At 44.8% G+C, this 15448-nt stretch overlaps 1 protein-coding gene across 1 annotated transcript in view; it reads right to left on the bottom strand.

The window, feature by feature from the left end:
- Positions 1–15127, bottom strand: part of Gabrg3 (gamma-aminobutyric acid type A receptor subunit gamma3) — a 312628-nt gene extending 297501 nt beyond the window's left edge. Inside the window, exons 1-2 of the mRNA XM_048369193.1 lie at positions 15075–15127; positions 8377–8525 (exon numbers count right to left, since the gene is read on the bottom strand). Of these exons, the coding sequence (XP_048225150.1) occupies positions 8377–8525; positions 15075–15127 (202 nt within the window). The remainder of the gene's footprint in view (positions 1–8376; positions 8526–15074) is intronic.
- Positions 15128–15448: the final 321 nt, after the last annotated feature.

Genomic DNA, 15448 nt, shown 5'->3' with positions numbered 1-15448 from the left:
AAAAAAAAAAGGAAGAAGTTAGAGAAGAAGAGAAGGAATCAGAAAAAAGTGCAAACCACAAACCCAAAGTAAGTAGAAGAATGGTAACACTACAGATCAAAGTGGAAATCAGTGTCTAGGAAATGAAAATCCTGTCTGTTCCAATTTGACAGGGCTTGCGTTTGGGCCTGGCTTCAGTGTTTTAAGATGCACTTCAGGGCTGGGGATATAGCCTAGTGGCAAGAGTGCCTGCCTCGGGTACACGAGGCCCTAGGTTCGATTCCCCAGCACCACATATACAGAAAACGGCCAGAAGCGGCGCTGTGGCTCAAGTGGCAGAGCGCTAGCCTTGAGCGGGAAGAAGCCAGGGACAGTGCTCAGGCCCTGAGTCCAAGGCCCAGGACTGGCCAAAAAAAAAAGATGCACTTCAGGCAATCCTAACACAATGCTATGTTTGTGAACCTCTGGATTCCATTTCCTGAAGGAGCCTTTCAAACCATGACATTCTAGGAATCAGAACTTCCCATCTATCTGTAACCGGCCCTCATGTGGCATTAGTAGAACCACCAGTGCTACACAAGCACAGGTCTGCCTTATAACCAGATCTAGAAGTTTCTGTGGATCTGGATGTCAATGGGAGATTGATGAAATGAATACATACAGATGAACAGAAAGCACAGCATAAAACAAAGCTCTGATGGCAGTGGAGATATCTGAGGATCTATTCCAGATCTCAAAAGAGGAGAAGCTGAGACAGAGAGGGGGTGGGAAGGCAGAAAGAGAGCCAGCTGCCATTTCTGGCTAATTCATCATGGATTGGTGTTATTACCTGCAATTCTTTTTATTTCTTGTTGGTCATGGGCTTGAACTCAGGGTCTGGGAGCTTTTTTTTTTTTTTTTTTTTTTTTTTGCCAGTCCTGGGCCTTGGACTCAGGGCCTGAGCACTGTCCCTGGCTTCTTCCCGCTCAAGGCTAGCACTCTGCCACTTGAGCCACAGCGCCACTTCTGGCCGTTTTCTGTATATGTGGTGCTGGGGAATCGAACCTAGGGCCTCGTGTATCCGAGGCAGGCACTCTTGCCACTAGGCTATATCCCCAGCCCTCTGGGCACTTTTTTATGCTCAAGGCTAGCACTCTACCACTTTGAGCCACTTCTGATTTCCTGATGGCTGGTTGGAGATAAGAGTCTCATGGACTTTCCTGCCCTGGCTGGCTTTGAACCACAATACTCAAATCTCAGTCTCCTAAGTAGCCACAATTACAAGTGTGAGCCACCAGGACCTGGCTTGCCTATAATTCTAACCGCAGGAACTGGATGCAGATTTAAATCATCCTACTTTGAGATAGAAACCTACAGATTTATCTTAGTGAATCTACTGGTAACTAATGAAAAAATGATGATGATGGTGATTAGGAGGAGGAGGAGGAGGAGGAGGAGGAGGAGGAGGAGGAGGAGGAGGAGGAGGAGGAGGAGGAGGAGGAGAATGGTACTGGGGCTTGAACTCAAGACCTAGGTACTGTCTTTTAGCTTTTTCACTCAAGACTTTTCACTCTGTTACTGGGTCTGCCCCACTGCTTCTGTCTTTTTCTGGTTAACTGGAGATATCAGTCTCATAGTCTTTTCTGCACATGCAGAATTCAAACCACAACCCTCAGCTCTCAGCCTCCTGAGCAGCTGGGATTAAAACATGAGCCACCAGCGCCCAGCAAAATCACCGTTATTTCTTACTCCAACACTTTCTAATCCACAAAGAGCTATTTTGCTCCATTCCTAAAGTGGCGATGAATAAACATAAGAGACACCTCATTTGTTATTCTATGGACTGAATTGAATATTCAAATTAGGTCTAGTCTGTAGATTATACTTATGAACAAGTGACTGGGTTGAATTTACCAAATCACATAGAAGAAAAAACAAATTACTTATACAATGAAACTTCATTATACACTTCCCATATGAAAAAAAATTGTAAGAAAAATTATTAAAGAATGGAGTTGTTTCCATGGGCTCTGCTATAGATTTGTTGTAGACTGATTCTGCCCACATAAAGAGAGGGCCGTGGTGAAATCCTAAATGCTTGGAGATGGGTGAAAGTTCTTCACCCTAAATGATATAATGCATAGGGAAAGATCACCCACCAAGGAGCAAGAGGTGAGGTCTTAACCTGGTACCTTTTGCATGGGTAATTAGTCTCTCGTGGAAATGACAGTTATAATTTTTGCACAGAATTTGTTCTCCACCTCCCTTATGCATTTGAATTCACTTTGGGGGAGAGAGGAGTAGAATTCTGTTAACTAACTCTAAAGTAATAGCTTTGACTTCGCACAGCAATTAAGAATGTCTGCTTCCTTCCTCCTACATCTGTTCTGAGTCAAGAGGGAATACATTTGAATTTTCGTCTGGAGATAGAGGAATCGCTAGAGAGCGATGATGCCATTACCCCTCTGAACAGTGGGCTGTGGATTTTAGGGAGACGAAGCCCAGCTAAGCTACATGTTCAGGTAACGCAATATGGTTAACTGATCGCATGGAGGAGAGAAATGGTGAGCAGAGCCCAGCAAGGCTACTCAGATGCTTCTCCTGAATGGAATGGGCCCCTAGGTCATCTCTATGCATTGCCCTGGTTATCATCATGCATACAAATACATAATAATTGAGCGTGTTTCTCAAGTTGACTCCCATTTGCCATTGACTGTATAGATGACAGGATGGGCTTGGGTTCTCTTATCTCTGCTCAGAACAGTGAAAAGTGTTTGAAGTTTTTGAAGGAAGAGAGATTTACTTTAGTCTTTGTCTCTCCTTTTCCACAATGTTCAGCTTTTCCCAGCTCACATGACAAGAGCTGCTCCTGAGATAAATGACATCTCGTGTGACCTTGAATCAGGAGAGAACATGGCTTTGGGGCTACTCTGAATGATGGATAGCCCCAGAAAGGAAACAGATACAGATGCATCCATAATTCAGCAGTGAGTTGAAGACAGATAATAACCAGGAAAGTTGCTGGGTTTGTTTTTATTTAAAAACATAATGATTGGCCAGGAGCTAGTGACTCATGTCTGTCATCCTAGTTACTCAGGAAGCTGAGATCTGAGAATCATGGTTTCAAGCCACTCTGCGCAGGAAAGTTCATGAGACTCTTATGTCCAATTAATCACTAAAAATCCAGAAGTGGAGCTGTGGCTCAAGCGGTAGAGTGCTAGCCTTGAGCCCAAAAATTCTAGGACAGGGCCTGGGCCCCTGAGTTCCAGCCCTAGAACTGGCACCAAACAATAACAACAACAACAAACTAACAAACCAACAAAAATCCAATTAATGATCACATTTTGTAATAGAAAAATCTAATTAGAAAAAAAAAGTAATTAGAGACCAGGCACTGGTGGCTCATGTTTGTAATTCTGGCTACTCAGAAGACTAAGCTCTGAGGATCATGTCCCAAAGCCAGCCTGGGCAGAAGAGTCCATGAAACTCGTATCTCCATTAACCAGCAGAGAAACAAAAGTGGAGGTACGGTTCAAGTGGTAGTGTGCCAGCTTTAGGAAAAAAGAAAGACAAGTGAGAGCTCACACCAATACTGGTACCAAAAAAAAAAAAAAGGTTTCTAGACTATGGCAGTCATAGTGTAGTTGATTCCCTGATACAGGACAGATCAGCCTTTTGAGAACTAACAAGATACAACTCAGGAAGGTGGGAGAAGAAACAAAGCAGCGAATCTGACACACGCTTGTGATCAGTACGTGTGAGGATGGTGGAATAGCTTCCATGTGACCAGATATGGACAGTTTCCAATAGCCAAGTGGAGGCTGGGGATATAGCCTAGTGGCAAGAGTGCCTGCCTCGGATACATGAGGCCCTAGGTTCGATTCCCCAGCACCACATATACAGAAAACGGCCAGAAGCGGCGCTGTGGCTCAAGTGGCGGAGTGCTAGCCTTGAGCGGGAAGAAGCCAGGGACAGTGCTCAGGCCCGGAGTCCAAGGCCCAGGACTGGCCAAAAAAAAAAAAACAAACCAATAGCCAAGTGGAAATAGTCAAACTATACAAGGCTTTCGAGAAAGTATTCAAGACAGCCTTAACCTTGAATCCACCAAATGGGAATAATGGACCCTAAAGTCTGCCTCAGTTTGTCTTCAGATCACCTAACAAATCTCCAAAGCAACATTTCAAAGGAAGCCAGGCCCGGGCTGAAAAGTCCAGGAGCTTTGATTTACAGTTAACCAGCAAAAAGTCAGAAGTGAAGGTATGGCTTAAGTGCTATAGCAACAGCCTTGAGTGCAAAAGTCAACCAAGAACACAGGACACTTCAGTTCAAGCACAGGAGGAAAAAAAAATTAATTAAAGGATGCTCACAGTAATGCTGCTTCTGTGCAATACAAGTCTGTCTGGTTTAATCTGTTTACTGGCAAAAAGTAACAGTAGAACCACAGAGAGAGATTTTAGTGCATTTCCTGATGTTCAACCTCGGGCTTGTACTTAGACTACATATATCAGAAGGCAGTCACGAACACGCAGGCATCTAGGGCAGTGGAATCTGTATCCTGGAAAAATGAAAAGATGGATGATGCTCAACTGGGAACTCTGGGAAGCAGGCCACAATGCTGTAGGAAGGGTTTCTTGGTTACACCACATCCTAGTCACCCTTAAGGTGGGTCCCTCCGCAGTGGAAGGCCCTGTTGCAGACAACAGAGACAGAAACTCAGTAATACTAGAAGGAACTCGCGGTGCAAGACAGCCTGGTGCAGGAGCTAGAGAACAACCAAGAGTGGAGGCAACCGTGACAGCAATGTCCAGCAGAGGTTAATAGGAGGTTCAATGTCCACGACAGAGGCGAGGACCAGTTATCAGCTTGGCTGCATGTGCCATTTTAAAAGAAGATGAGTAGAGTTTTCTAGGGTTTCAAATAAAACAAGTTTAATTGACTCGGAAGTGGGAGTACTGTGTATCTACCCCCTGGGTCCTATTTGAATACCCCCTTGTCCTTCCCTCACTCCCCATAGGAAGGAAGTGTGTTCAGGTCTGTGCTGCCTTCCACGTGTCAAAGGCAAAGCTTGGTGTAAAGGGGAAGCTCACGATGCAGAGACTAATGAGCTAAGAATGGGAAGCAGGTAGCGATGAGGCGGGGGGAGAAGCACAGGTCAGTGGATATTCCCAACCAATGACCAAGAAAATCCATGTGTTGCCAGACACCAGTGGCTCACATCCATCATCCCAGCTACTCAGGAGAGGCTGAGATCTGAAGACCCAAGTTCAAAGCATTGAGGAAGGAAAGTCAGTGTGATTTCTGGTCTCCATTAAAAAGCTGGAGGCAGAGCTGTGGCTCTGGGCTCTGACGGTGCCCAGGGCCCTGAGTTCAAGCCCCAGGAGTAGCAAACTAAACTAAACTAAAAACTAGGAAAACCACCTGCAGATCCTCACATAATAAAGTGTGCTGGCTACCATGAACAAAATAGCTATATTTGAAAAAAAAAAGTATGAAAAGCAACCCTAATTTTTTTCTGAGAAATTTGCTTTTCAAGCAGATTCTGTCTGTGCCACAACAGAAGATGCTGTCCCAATTTAGCATGGTGTGCCAGGAGGAGCTGTTCTCCGGCGGTGACTGTTTTCCAACTGAGAACCAACAAGTTGCTGATTTTGTCAATCAGACAGTATTTAGTATGCCAATGAGATAGGAAGCCATGTCCTGAGTTCTTTCATGGCTGCCCAAAGGACAATGGCAATGTCCGCGGTGGATCTTTGAGGTCAGAAGACCAAGAGGAACATCCTGGTTAATGCCAAGTGTGCTTGTCTTTAAAAATCCTTCCATTCAGAAAGCAGAGCTTGTCTCCCATTCTGACAATGACTAAGGCTGGACTAAGAGATAATTGGCTTCAATAGAGTTGTCGCCTGTAAAAGCTGTGTTCTTGTTTAGGAATATGTATGCTTGCTGTTTTATTTGGAAAATATACGTGTGTGTGTGTGTGTGTGTGTGTGTGTGTGTGTGTACCAGTAGTGAGATTTGAACTCAGGCCCTCTCCTCTCTCTTAGCTTTTTCACTCAGGCTGGAGTTCTATCATTGAAGCCACACTTCTAACTTCTGTCTTCTTAGTAGTTAACTAGAGACTAGAGTCTCTTGGATTTGTCTGCCTGGACTAGCTTTGAACCACAATCTTGAGAGCTCAGCCTCCCGGGTAGCTGGGATTACAGGCATGAAGCAAGGAGGGTGCCTAGCTCTAGGATCGATTTTTCCAGTCAGTCAAAATTGTGAGCTTACTAAAACAACTGATAGAAAATTAGACTAGAAATGAACAAGGGTGTACATATCAAATGATGGTCCAGTCTATCCAGCAGCAACGGGACACAGCTTTGTTGCACAGGCCCTTAAAGCATTGATCGAGATTGGCCATATCCTAGGCCATAAGTCAACATTAACAAGCTGGACAGAATTGAATTGATGCGCCGTATTCTCTGACCGCAATGGAATCCAAACTAGAAATCAGTAACAGGAAAACAGAAAAACTCCTAAATATTTCGACACTAAAAAATGCACTTCTAAATTGCCCACAGGTGAAGGAAAAAGAAGTCTTAAGGGAAATAAATACATGCATTGAACTAAATGAAAATGAAAATGTAACATCTCAAACTGCATGGGAGGAAGTGGAAGCTGTAGCAAAAGGACCATTTAGAGGGCCAAATGCTTACATAATAAAGTAATAATAATAATAATTTCAAATCGAGTCTAAATTCCACAGCAAGGAGAAGACCCAAGTAAACCCAAAGCAAGCAGAAGAAAGGAAACAATAAAGATTCAAATCTAATGAAATTGGAACCGAAGAACAACAGAGGAAAATAATGAAAGAGATAGTTGGTTCTTTTGAGATAGCCCATGTAACCAAACTCTAGCCAGACTAATAAAGAAAGGTGGAAGATGAAGCAAAGCTCCAATATCAGTGATAAAACAGGGATGTAATTAGAGGCCCTGCAGACATTCAAAAGCTTGTAAGGGAGTTGTGAACAATTCTCCGTGTGTGCATTTGACCACTTGAAATAAATGGACCAACCAGGCTCATGCCTGTAAACTGATCGACTCAGGAGGATGAGATCTGAGGATCACAGTTCAAAGCCAGCCCAGGCAGAAAAGTCTGTGAGGCTCTTACCTCCAATAAACTACCAAAACACAAAACAAATAACAGAAGGGGGCGCTGTGGTAGAGTGCTAGCCTTGAGCTGTTGTTCAAGTGGGAGAATGTTAGCCTTGAACAAAAGAAGCTCAAGGACAGTGCCCAGGCCCTAGTACCTCCCTTTCCTCCCCACTCCCACAAAAAAAAAAGAACAAAAAACAAAAAGAAAAGGAAACAGGAAATGTATTAAACAAATAAATTTGTAATAAAGGCATTTCCTGGCCCAGAGTATTAGAATAGGATTTTACCAAATATAACACAAACTTTTAATATTCCCCAAAACCAGAACATGAGGGAATACTTCCCAATTCATTATAAGAAGCTAGCACTACCTGACATACAAAAAGAAAGAGAGAAAATGAACAAACAAAAACCCTATAGACCACTGTCCTTCCTAAATAGCAATGAAAAAATTCTTAACAAAACGTTAGCAAATTGAGTTCAACCAAACATAACTATTTTTAAAAAAGAATATTATTAACCAACATGACCAAATACACCTTATTCTGGGGGGTACAATACCCCTTCAGTATTGGGAAATCTGTCAGTATAGTAAATCCCCAATATTCACAAGCTAAAGGAAAGAAAATATGTATGACCATGTCGACTTCTTCAGTTAATCTATTTGGCAAAATTCAATACTCATCCACAACTTTAAAAAAAAAAGTCTCACAAACATAGGAATTGAGGAAGCATTTTGTATATTACTCAAACTGAGTAATATAATTATATTATAATATTATTAGATTACTCAACTGAATAATATACAAACTTCTCCATCTGACATCATATCTAGCAGTCAGAGAAATGGTCAGAGTATCTGCTGCCACAACCGTTTTTCCTCAGAAGGCTGAAAGCTCTAGGACAGAGAAGGAAATAAAATACACACAGATTGAGAAATAAAATTCTCCTTATTTGCAAATGACCTATTTGTCTACATAGTAAACTCTAGAGCCAGCTCGGGTACCAGTGGCTCATGCCTGAAATCCTAGCTACTCAGGCAGCTGAGGATCTCAGTTTGAGGCCAGCCTGGGCAGGAAATTCCATGAGACTCTTATCTCTTATTAATTAGCAAAAAGCTGGAAATAGATCTGTGTTTCAAGTGCTAGAGCAAAAAATAAAAAAAAGCTCTGGGGTAGCACCCAGGCCTGAGTTCAAGCCCCAGAACCGGCACAAAAAAAAAATAGAATAAACCTTTTAAATACATCTCATCATTATGTGATTTTTATTGCATCTGGTACTTACTCCCAATATCTGGTCTCAGTTTCTTGTCATATTCTCTTAGTAGCTTGTTCAAAATAAGAGTCACATCCGTGTCTTGGGATTTAGGAGCCAAAACCCACTTTTGATTTGATGAAGAATCTTCGTATTCATCTTCTTCTACTTTTCTGGATCTGTGATTATGACACAAAAGATATGCACAAATCACATAAATAGCCCCAAGAATGTTCCTAAAGGAAGTTCAGTCTCTCACGCCTGTCTTCCTAGCTACTCAGAAGGCTGAGATCTGAGGATCATGGTTTGAAGCCAGCCCAGGCAGGAAAGTCTGTGAGACTCTCATCTCCAATTAATCACAGCAAAAAGCCAGACGTGGAGCTGTGGTTCAAAGCGGTAGAGCGCTAACCCTTGAGCTGAAAAGCTAAGGAACAGCACCTAGTCCCTGAGCTCATGCCCTATGCCAGCACAAAAAGAGAAGAAGAAGGAAGAAAAAAAGGAGGAAGGAAGGAAAGAATGGAAGAAGGAAGGGAAGGAGGGAGGGGAGGGAAGAAAGAGAGAAAGAAAGAAAGAAAAGAAAAAAAGGAATGAAGGAAAGGAGGAAGGGAGGAAGGAAGAAAAGGATTTTTTCCAATGCTGGTGGCTCACGCTTATAATCTTAACTACTCAGACATCTGATATCTGAGGATGGAAGTTCAAAGCTAGCCCAGACAGAAAACTTCATAAGATTCTTACGTCTAATTAACCAGTAAAAAGCTTCAAGTGAAGGTATGGCTCAAGTGGTAGAGCATCCACCTTGAGTGAAAAAGCTAAGGGACAGCAAGCTAGACCTTGAAAGTGCAAGCCACAGTAGCAGCACAAAAAGGGAAAAAATTAATTAATTAAAGCATTCTAATACATAATCGGTCTTCTACATTGCGGGTTCTTGGACAGTGGTAACAATTAACGGGTAGGCAATTCTCAACTTGCTCCTTGCACGGCTGGCCAGGAGTGCACACACTGGCAGATCATAGGTCCTGTCCTACGTGAATGGAAAGAGCTCAGATGACGAGAGCCATCACCGCCATACAGCCAGTGAGGGCTGGCAAAAGCACTTTCTGCCTGAAAGCTCACAAGAATTGACTTCCAAGTGGACGGTCACTGTCCCCCAGGAGCACTCACAAAATAAGCAAACCATCTCCTTTCTCCTCTGTCAGTGTGTGCATCTTGACTTCTTTCTGCACAGAAGAGGAGCAAAAACCAAATGGAAATCGCTTTGGAGGTGGATTGATTTTGCCTGCCAGCAAGCCCATTTCTATTTCAGATTCCCAGAGGAGGACCAAAATGTCACTACCATGTCAGGGCACGTGGGCTCTGGGATATCAATGTCCTAAAGTTAATTAGTAGACTTGCCTACATCTGCCTGGTGTCCATATCTCATGCCCTGTAAGCCTAGCTAATCAGGAGGCTGAGATCTGAGGATCATGGTTAGAAGCCAGGGGTAAAGGAAAGCCTACAAGACTCCTATCTCCAATCAATCACCTAAAAACCAGAAGTGGAACTGTGTGTCAAGTAGTAAAGCACTAGCCTTGAGCACAAAAGCTCAGGCCCTGAGCTCAAGACCTAGAACAGCGCATGTACACACACACACACGCACACACACACACACACACACACATTGTCTAAATCTTCTACAATGAACATAAAATTAATTAACAGCACCGGCAAAGTTTAGTCCTTCAGTGAACTGTATAAGTCCTTCATTGAACTCTTCATAATTATGCATATGTGTACATGTGTGTTACATCTATGAGTCTGTTATGAAAATTAACAAGCTATAGCATAGTCTACAACAGAGGTCACACAGACTGGACCAGAACATACATACAACAGTCTTTCCTTTTTCACTGTGCTTTTGTTCCAGAACATCAGCAGTTGCTGAACCCTCCAGATGCTCAAATCTCTCATATAAAATGATGTAGGGTTTTGCCAAGTGTCAGTGGCTCACACCTGTAATCTCAGCCATTTTGCAAGATCTAAAGATCCAAGTTCAAAGCTTGTCCTGGCATATAAAGCTGAGAGACTTTTATCTCTACTGAACCAGTTAAAAAAAAAAAAAAAAGCCAGAAGTGGAGCTACGGCTCCTATGGTAGATCACCAGCCTTGAGAGGAAAAAGCTAAGGGAGAGAAAGAGGTCCTGTGTTCAAACCCAAGTACCGGCACAAAATTAAATGTAAATAAGTAACTCAAATGGTATAGTGTTTGCATATAACACTTGCCGATGCTATAAATAATCTCTAGATGGCTTGCACCTAATTTGATGCAAATGCTACACAAATAGTTGTTACATTGCACTGTCTAGAGGATAGCAATAACAATGCCGGTACATGTTCAGCTTAGACCGTTTTTCACCCTGTTTTAACTCCACAGCTGTTGACATCTACCATTGCAATTCCCATGGATAGGAAAGAGAAATCGGACACATGCACAATAAGATTTTGATAACATACACCCTGCAGAATGACCTCTGTGCTTAAGTATTTCTTAGGTTGATCTTATTCTGTTTCTTCCTCTCTTATCTTCTTCTTCTTTTTTAATTGCCTTTGCCAGGAATGGGGCTTGAACTCAGGGCTTACAATCCTCATTTTGGAAATGGTATCCTTCAGATCTAATATATATGTATTTGCTCCAACTGGCTTTGAACCATGAGCTTCCCCATCTCGGTCTCCTGAGAGCTAGGATGATAGGCAAGGCTTAAATCTATTTCGTAAATACTTTAGGTATTTCCTACTCCTTTTAGAAGGGTAGAAAACAGCTGTTCTTCAGCTGTCCAAGGCCTATCTCCCTAGCTTGATTATATATGGCCTGTGGATTGTGTTATGAATACGCAAATAGCCCTTGGGGCAGAAAAACAAGTTTCCCTAACACCTAAAGGCAAAATAAATCATCCACAGAAACTATAAATTGCTCTGCTCTTTTAAAATTAACTGAGCATTAACCATCCATCAGGAGTTATAACATTTGGGGCATATACTTGCTAGGTGCCAGAAGCACTGTATCTCAATTGCTGTTTGTAAAACTGAAACTTTTTACAAATGATATCATGGAATTTTAAAGGCTACATTAAAAATATTTGGTATTGTCAGGAAGAAGATCACAAGTGTCCATTTTTTGTCATCTTTCAAAAGCAAAACAAAACCAGAAATCATTGGCTAGTTATTTCAGAGGAACTAGCTACTTGCCACAAAATTGTCTGTCATTTGTCTGTCCTTCCTTCTCTTGCCTTTTCCTCCAGTTCTCCTCTCCCAGTTCACAGCTTCAAAATCAGGTCATAACCTCTAGCTGTTTCCTTCTACTCATCACTTTCTATATACACAATCTGACTTTTTTTTGGGGGGGGGTACTGGTGCTGGAACTTGAACTCAGAGCTTGAACCCTGTCCCTTAGTTTTTTCTCTCAAGGCGAGGGCTCTATCTCTTGCATCACAGCACCAACTTTTGGCTTTCTGGTGGTTCCTTGGAGGTAAGTACGTCATGGACTTTCCTGCCCAGGCTGGCTTCAGACTTCACTCCTCAGATCTCAGCCTCCTGTGCAGCTAGGATGACAGGCTTGAGCCACCAGCGCCTCGCTCACCACCTGAGTTTCTAAAAATTACCAGTGAGCTAACTTCCACACTGAGATTCTAATGAGCCTCATTCTCCCTCTAGCGATGGAAAGAGGGATTTCCTGAAATTGCATAAGCTCAGTCTTGAATGGCTAGGGCAAAGTGGGAGAAAGGGACCTAAGGAAAGGAAGCAAACTCCATTCTCCCCTGCTGTTTCAGTAGGTCCCTGCTGGAGCCCTAGCTCTGCAGCTGAAGGGCTGAGATGCCCTGGGCTGCTCCCACTCTGAATACCAAGCGGACCAGGGAGTGGCAGGTACCAGACAGACCAGACCACCCAGGCCCGCAGGGAAATCTGTGCTCTGTGGAAAACCACAACTCACCTCAGGGGACCCACTAGAAGGTGGATAAAACAGAACATTCCTTTGCTTCTCAATTCTAAGTGGGTTCTATATAATCGTTACGCGCATGCTGCTGCTTTGATTGCTGGATCCTAAGCAACATCACAGCAATTAGCTTTTTTTTTCCCCCTTAAAAATAAATAAATAAATCAGCAATGTATTGTCATCGTCGGGCAACTGTGCAACCTTCAGACGTTAATTTTCCTGCTTTATATTTTCTCCTCATCTCGAAGGACAAGGACGAAATTGAAAGTATTTTTAAACATGAAACGGGACCAGCTAAGTATCATCAAGGCGCATTTCTGAAGTCGAAGTGAGAATGAGTATGTTTCCCTGTGTCATAAGCTCAACTCCTGGGTGTCAGACTAGTGGGAGGTTTCCACCCCAACCCCCACCCCCACCCCAGTGGTAGCTCCATAAAACAATTGCTAGAACCTTCTCCCAGGAACTGACACCAGAAAAGCATTCCAAAATGCAAATGAGAACCCTCACAAAACTAATAACCATTTTGAAAGCTGACAGCAGGTAGCAGATTGTTTTACATGCCTGGGTAAAACAACAACAACAACAACAAAAACAGTAAACCTATTGCCAGAACACACCTTCACAGGAGAGACACACAGCAATAAGAGTGTTACATTTCCTTCTTTTTTCTTCTTCCAAATGCTATGCAATTGTGATCACCAAAGTAAATAAATAAATAATAAATAAGGGAGAGAACATATTAAAAATCAGTAGTCTATTTTGCCTTGGCCAAAAAGAAGGATGAAGAAAGCCATGAGATATTATGGGTATTTGAGAATTCCCCGGGGAACCTGATGGCTTCAAGTCAGGTACTTGAAAATACAAGTCAGATACTTCAAGTCAGACAGACACTCAGTGGGAAGACATCTCTCCCACTGAGCACATAGGATATTGAAAAAGATGACCTGGTTTTCATTTTCCCCCCTTTCAGCATGTGAACTATCCATAGATCTGAATGCATAATTTAGCTGTCCCTTAACTACAGGGTGACCACTGAAAGGTGACACAGTTGTGGCTCTAGCCTCCTCCTGGCTGAAGCTGGCATTATTTGCCCCTAAATAGAGATTCTAGTGCAACCAGCATCAAAAAGCACCTTTCCATTCCTCTTACCAGTTCCCTCTTGACTAGAAGAAACTTCTGCCTGATTTATTGTGTGTGTGTGTGTGCGTGTGTGCACACGCATGTGTGCACGTGCCTGTATTGGGGCTTGAAGTCAGGGCCTGGACACTGTCCCTTTGCTTTCTTCACTCAAGGCTGGCACTCTACCACTTGAGCCACAACTCCATTCCCATGGAAGAAACTTCTGAGATACTCAGAGGGCTACCTCCTTCTCTGAGTTGCCTGTGAGTGCAAGGGAGTCCACCTTTCACCTTGTCAATCCTCAAAGCTCTGAGGATTGGGGAAGGTTATGAGGAGGGAGGTGACAAACACCTTGTTCAATGGAGTGAGACTTCGGGACTTGGCAGGTGGCAGAATTCCTGTGTCTTCCCTATTTCCTTGGTGATTGTTGGTCCACAAACATAAATGAAAACACAAGACATTCTGACAGCTGTTGAGCTTGTGAACCCCACTTCCTCCCCCCCCCCCCCAAATGGATGTTCTCTTCTCTTCTCTGAGGTCCAGGAAATTGGATAAGTGTCCAAACAAACATGGTTTGGGATCCAGGGTGCTCTGAGATAGCTAGGGTTTGGGGCAGGGAAGCCGCAGGGAGCTGATGTAGTCTCTAACAGCTCAGAGCAGTTTGCAAGCTCCAGACAGAGCCCCAGCCTGGAAAGACAGAATTAAACCATCTCAGAATGGCCAGTTGTGTTTATAGCAACAGGCTTTAACCCTTCCGGTGCCATTTCCCTTCTATCCTCAGAAGCACTTCCCATCTCTCTTGGGAGTGTGTGTGTGTGTGTGTGTGTGTGTGTGTGTGTGTGTGTGTGTGTGTGTGTGTGTGTTTAAGCTCCTTTAGCTGGTTGATATTCTGTAAGGAAGGTTCATGGTGAGATATCATTGTTCACAATATCAGACAGAAGCTTTAATACCAATGCTAACCTGGGGGTTTGCTTGCTTTAGGGGCCAGGTGTGTCTATGGGTGTGCAAAATAACTAGGTGAGAGACAGACACGAGATACAGACAGATAGACACACAGAGATGCGGACGGAGCCTTGCCCACGCGCCCTGAGCCCCCTCCCCTTCTCTTCAGCCCATTAACTCTTTTAAGTCTTCTTCGCCAGGCAGCTAGAAAAACAGGATTCCTGGGTCCTGGAAATTTCCCCTGGCTGAATTTCTAGAAAATGTGCATCCGTGTCTGTGCGTGGGAGCCCTTGGGATCTTTGGGGGCGAGAGGGCAAATGGGGGTAGACAAGGAGAAAAACGAGGCCACTGTCCATCCCTACACTTTGGGGTTCCAAACCCCTTTACTAAACGCATGGGATCCTAAAACCGTCAGGAGAGTCCCCCCCGTTCCCGCTTTAGGAGCAGGCTGCAGACCGCTTCCCCGGGAGGAGAGCGAGCTCGGGGATAGGTAAGGTGCGGGACTTCCCGGTCTCTTCCCGCCCGCGGCGCCGCAGCCCAGCCGACCGACGGCGGGGCGCTCAGGGTCGGGCGGGGGGGGGGGGGGAGGGTGGTGGTGGCGGGGACTCGGAGCCCGCACACCGCGATCGCCGCCGCCCTGTCGCCCAGCCCGGGGGTCTCGATGGGAGGCAGGACATCCGTCCACCTCCCGCGCCACTTACCGGGCGTGCAAGCCGGAGAAGAGGCAGAGGAGAAGCAGAAGCTTGGGGGCCATGGCGCCCCGAAGCGCGGGGGATGTCCGAGGCCTCGGCTGGGCAGAGGCTTCCTCGGGAGTGCGGGCCTCGATGGGGGCTGTCCGGGCCCTCGCTGCCTCCTCCAGGTGTCTGCGGGGCCGCGCCCCCCACCGCCACCCCCCGACGGCCGGGGGGTCCGCGCGGCGACGCGGGGCGCACGCGGGGCGCACGGCTGCCTCTGCGCGCCCAGCCCGCTCGCCTGCGCCCCGGCGCCGGGTCCGCACGCCGCGGGGTGACAGGAGCAGGTGTGCAGACGGAGGGTGTGGAGGGATGTGGGGGGGGGGGGACACCCGAGTCACTCC

The sequence above is a fragment of the Perognathus longimembris genome, chromosome 20, assembly GCF_023159225.1.
Source record: "Perognathus longimembris pacificus isolate PPM17 chromosome 20, ASM2315922v1, whole genome shotgun sequence".
In the NCBI taxonomy this organism is placed as follows: domain Eukaryota; kingdom Metazoa; phylum Chordata; class Mammalia; order Rodentia; family Heteromyidae; genus Perognathus; species Perognathus longimembris.
The sequence above is the reverse complement of the archived record's forward strand: the minus strand, read 5'-3'. Positions and strand labels throughout refer to the sequence as shown.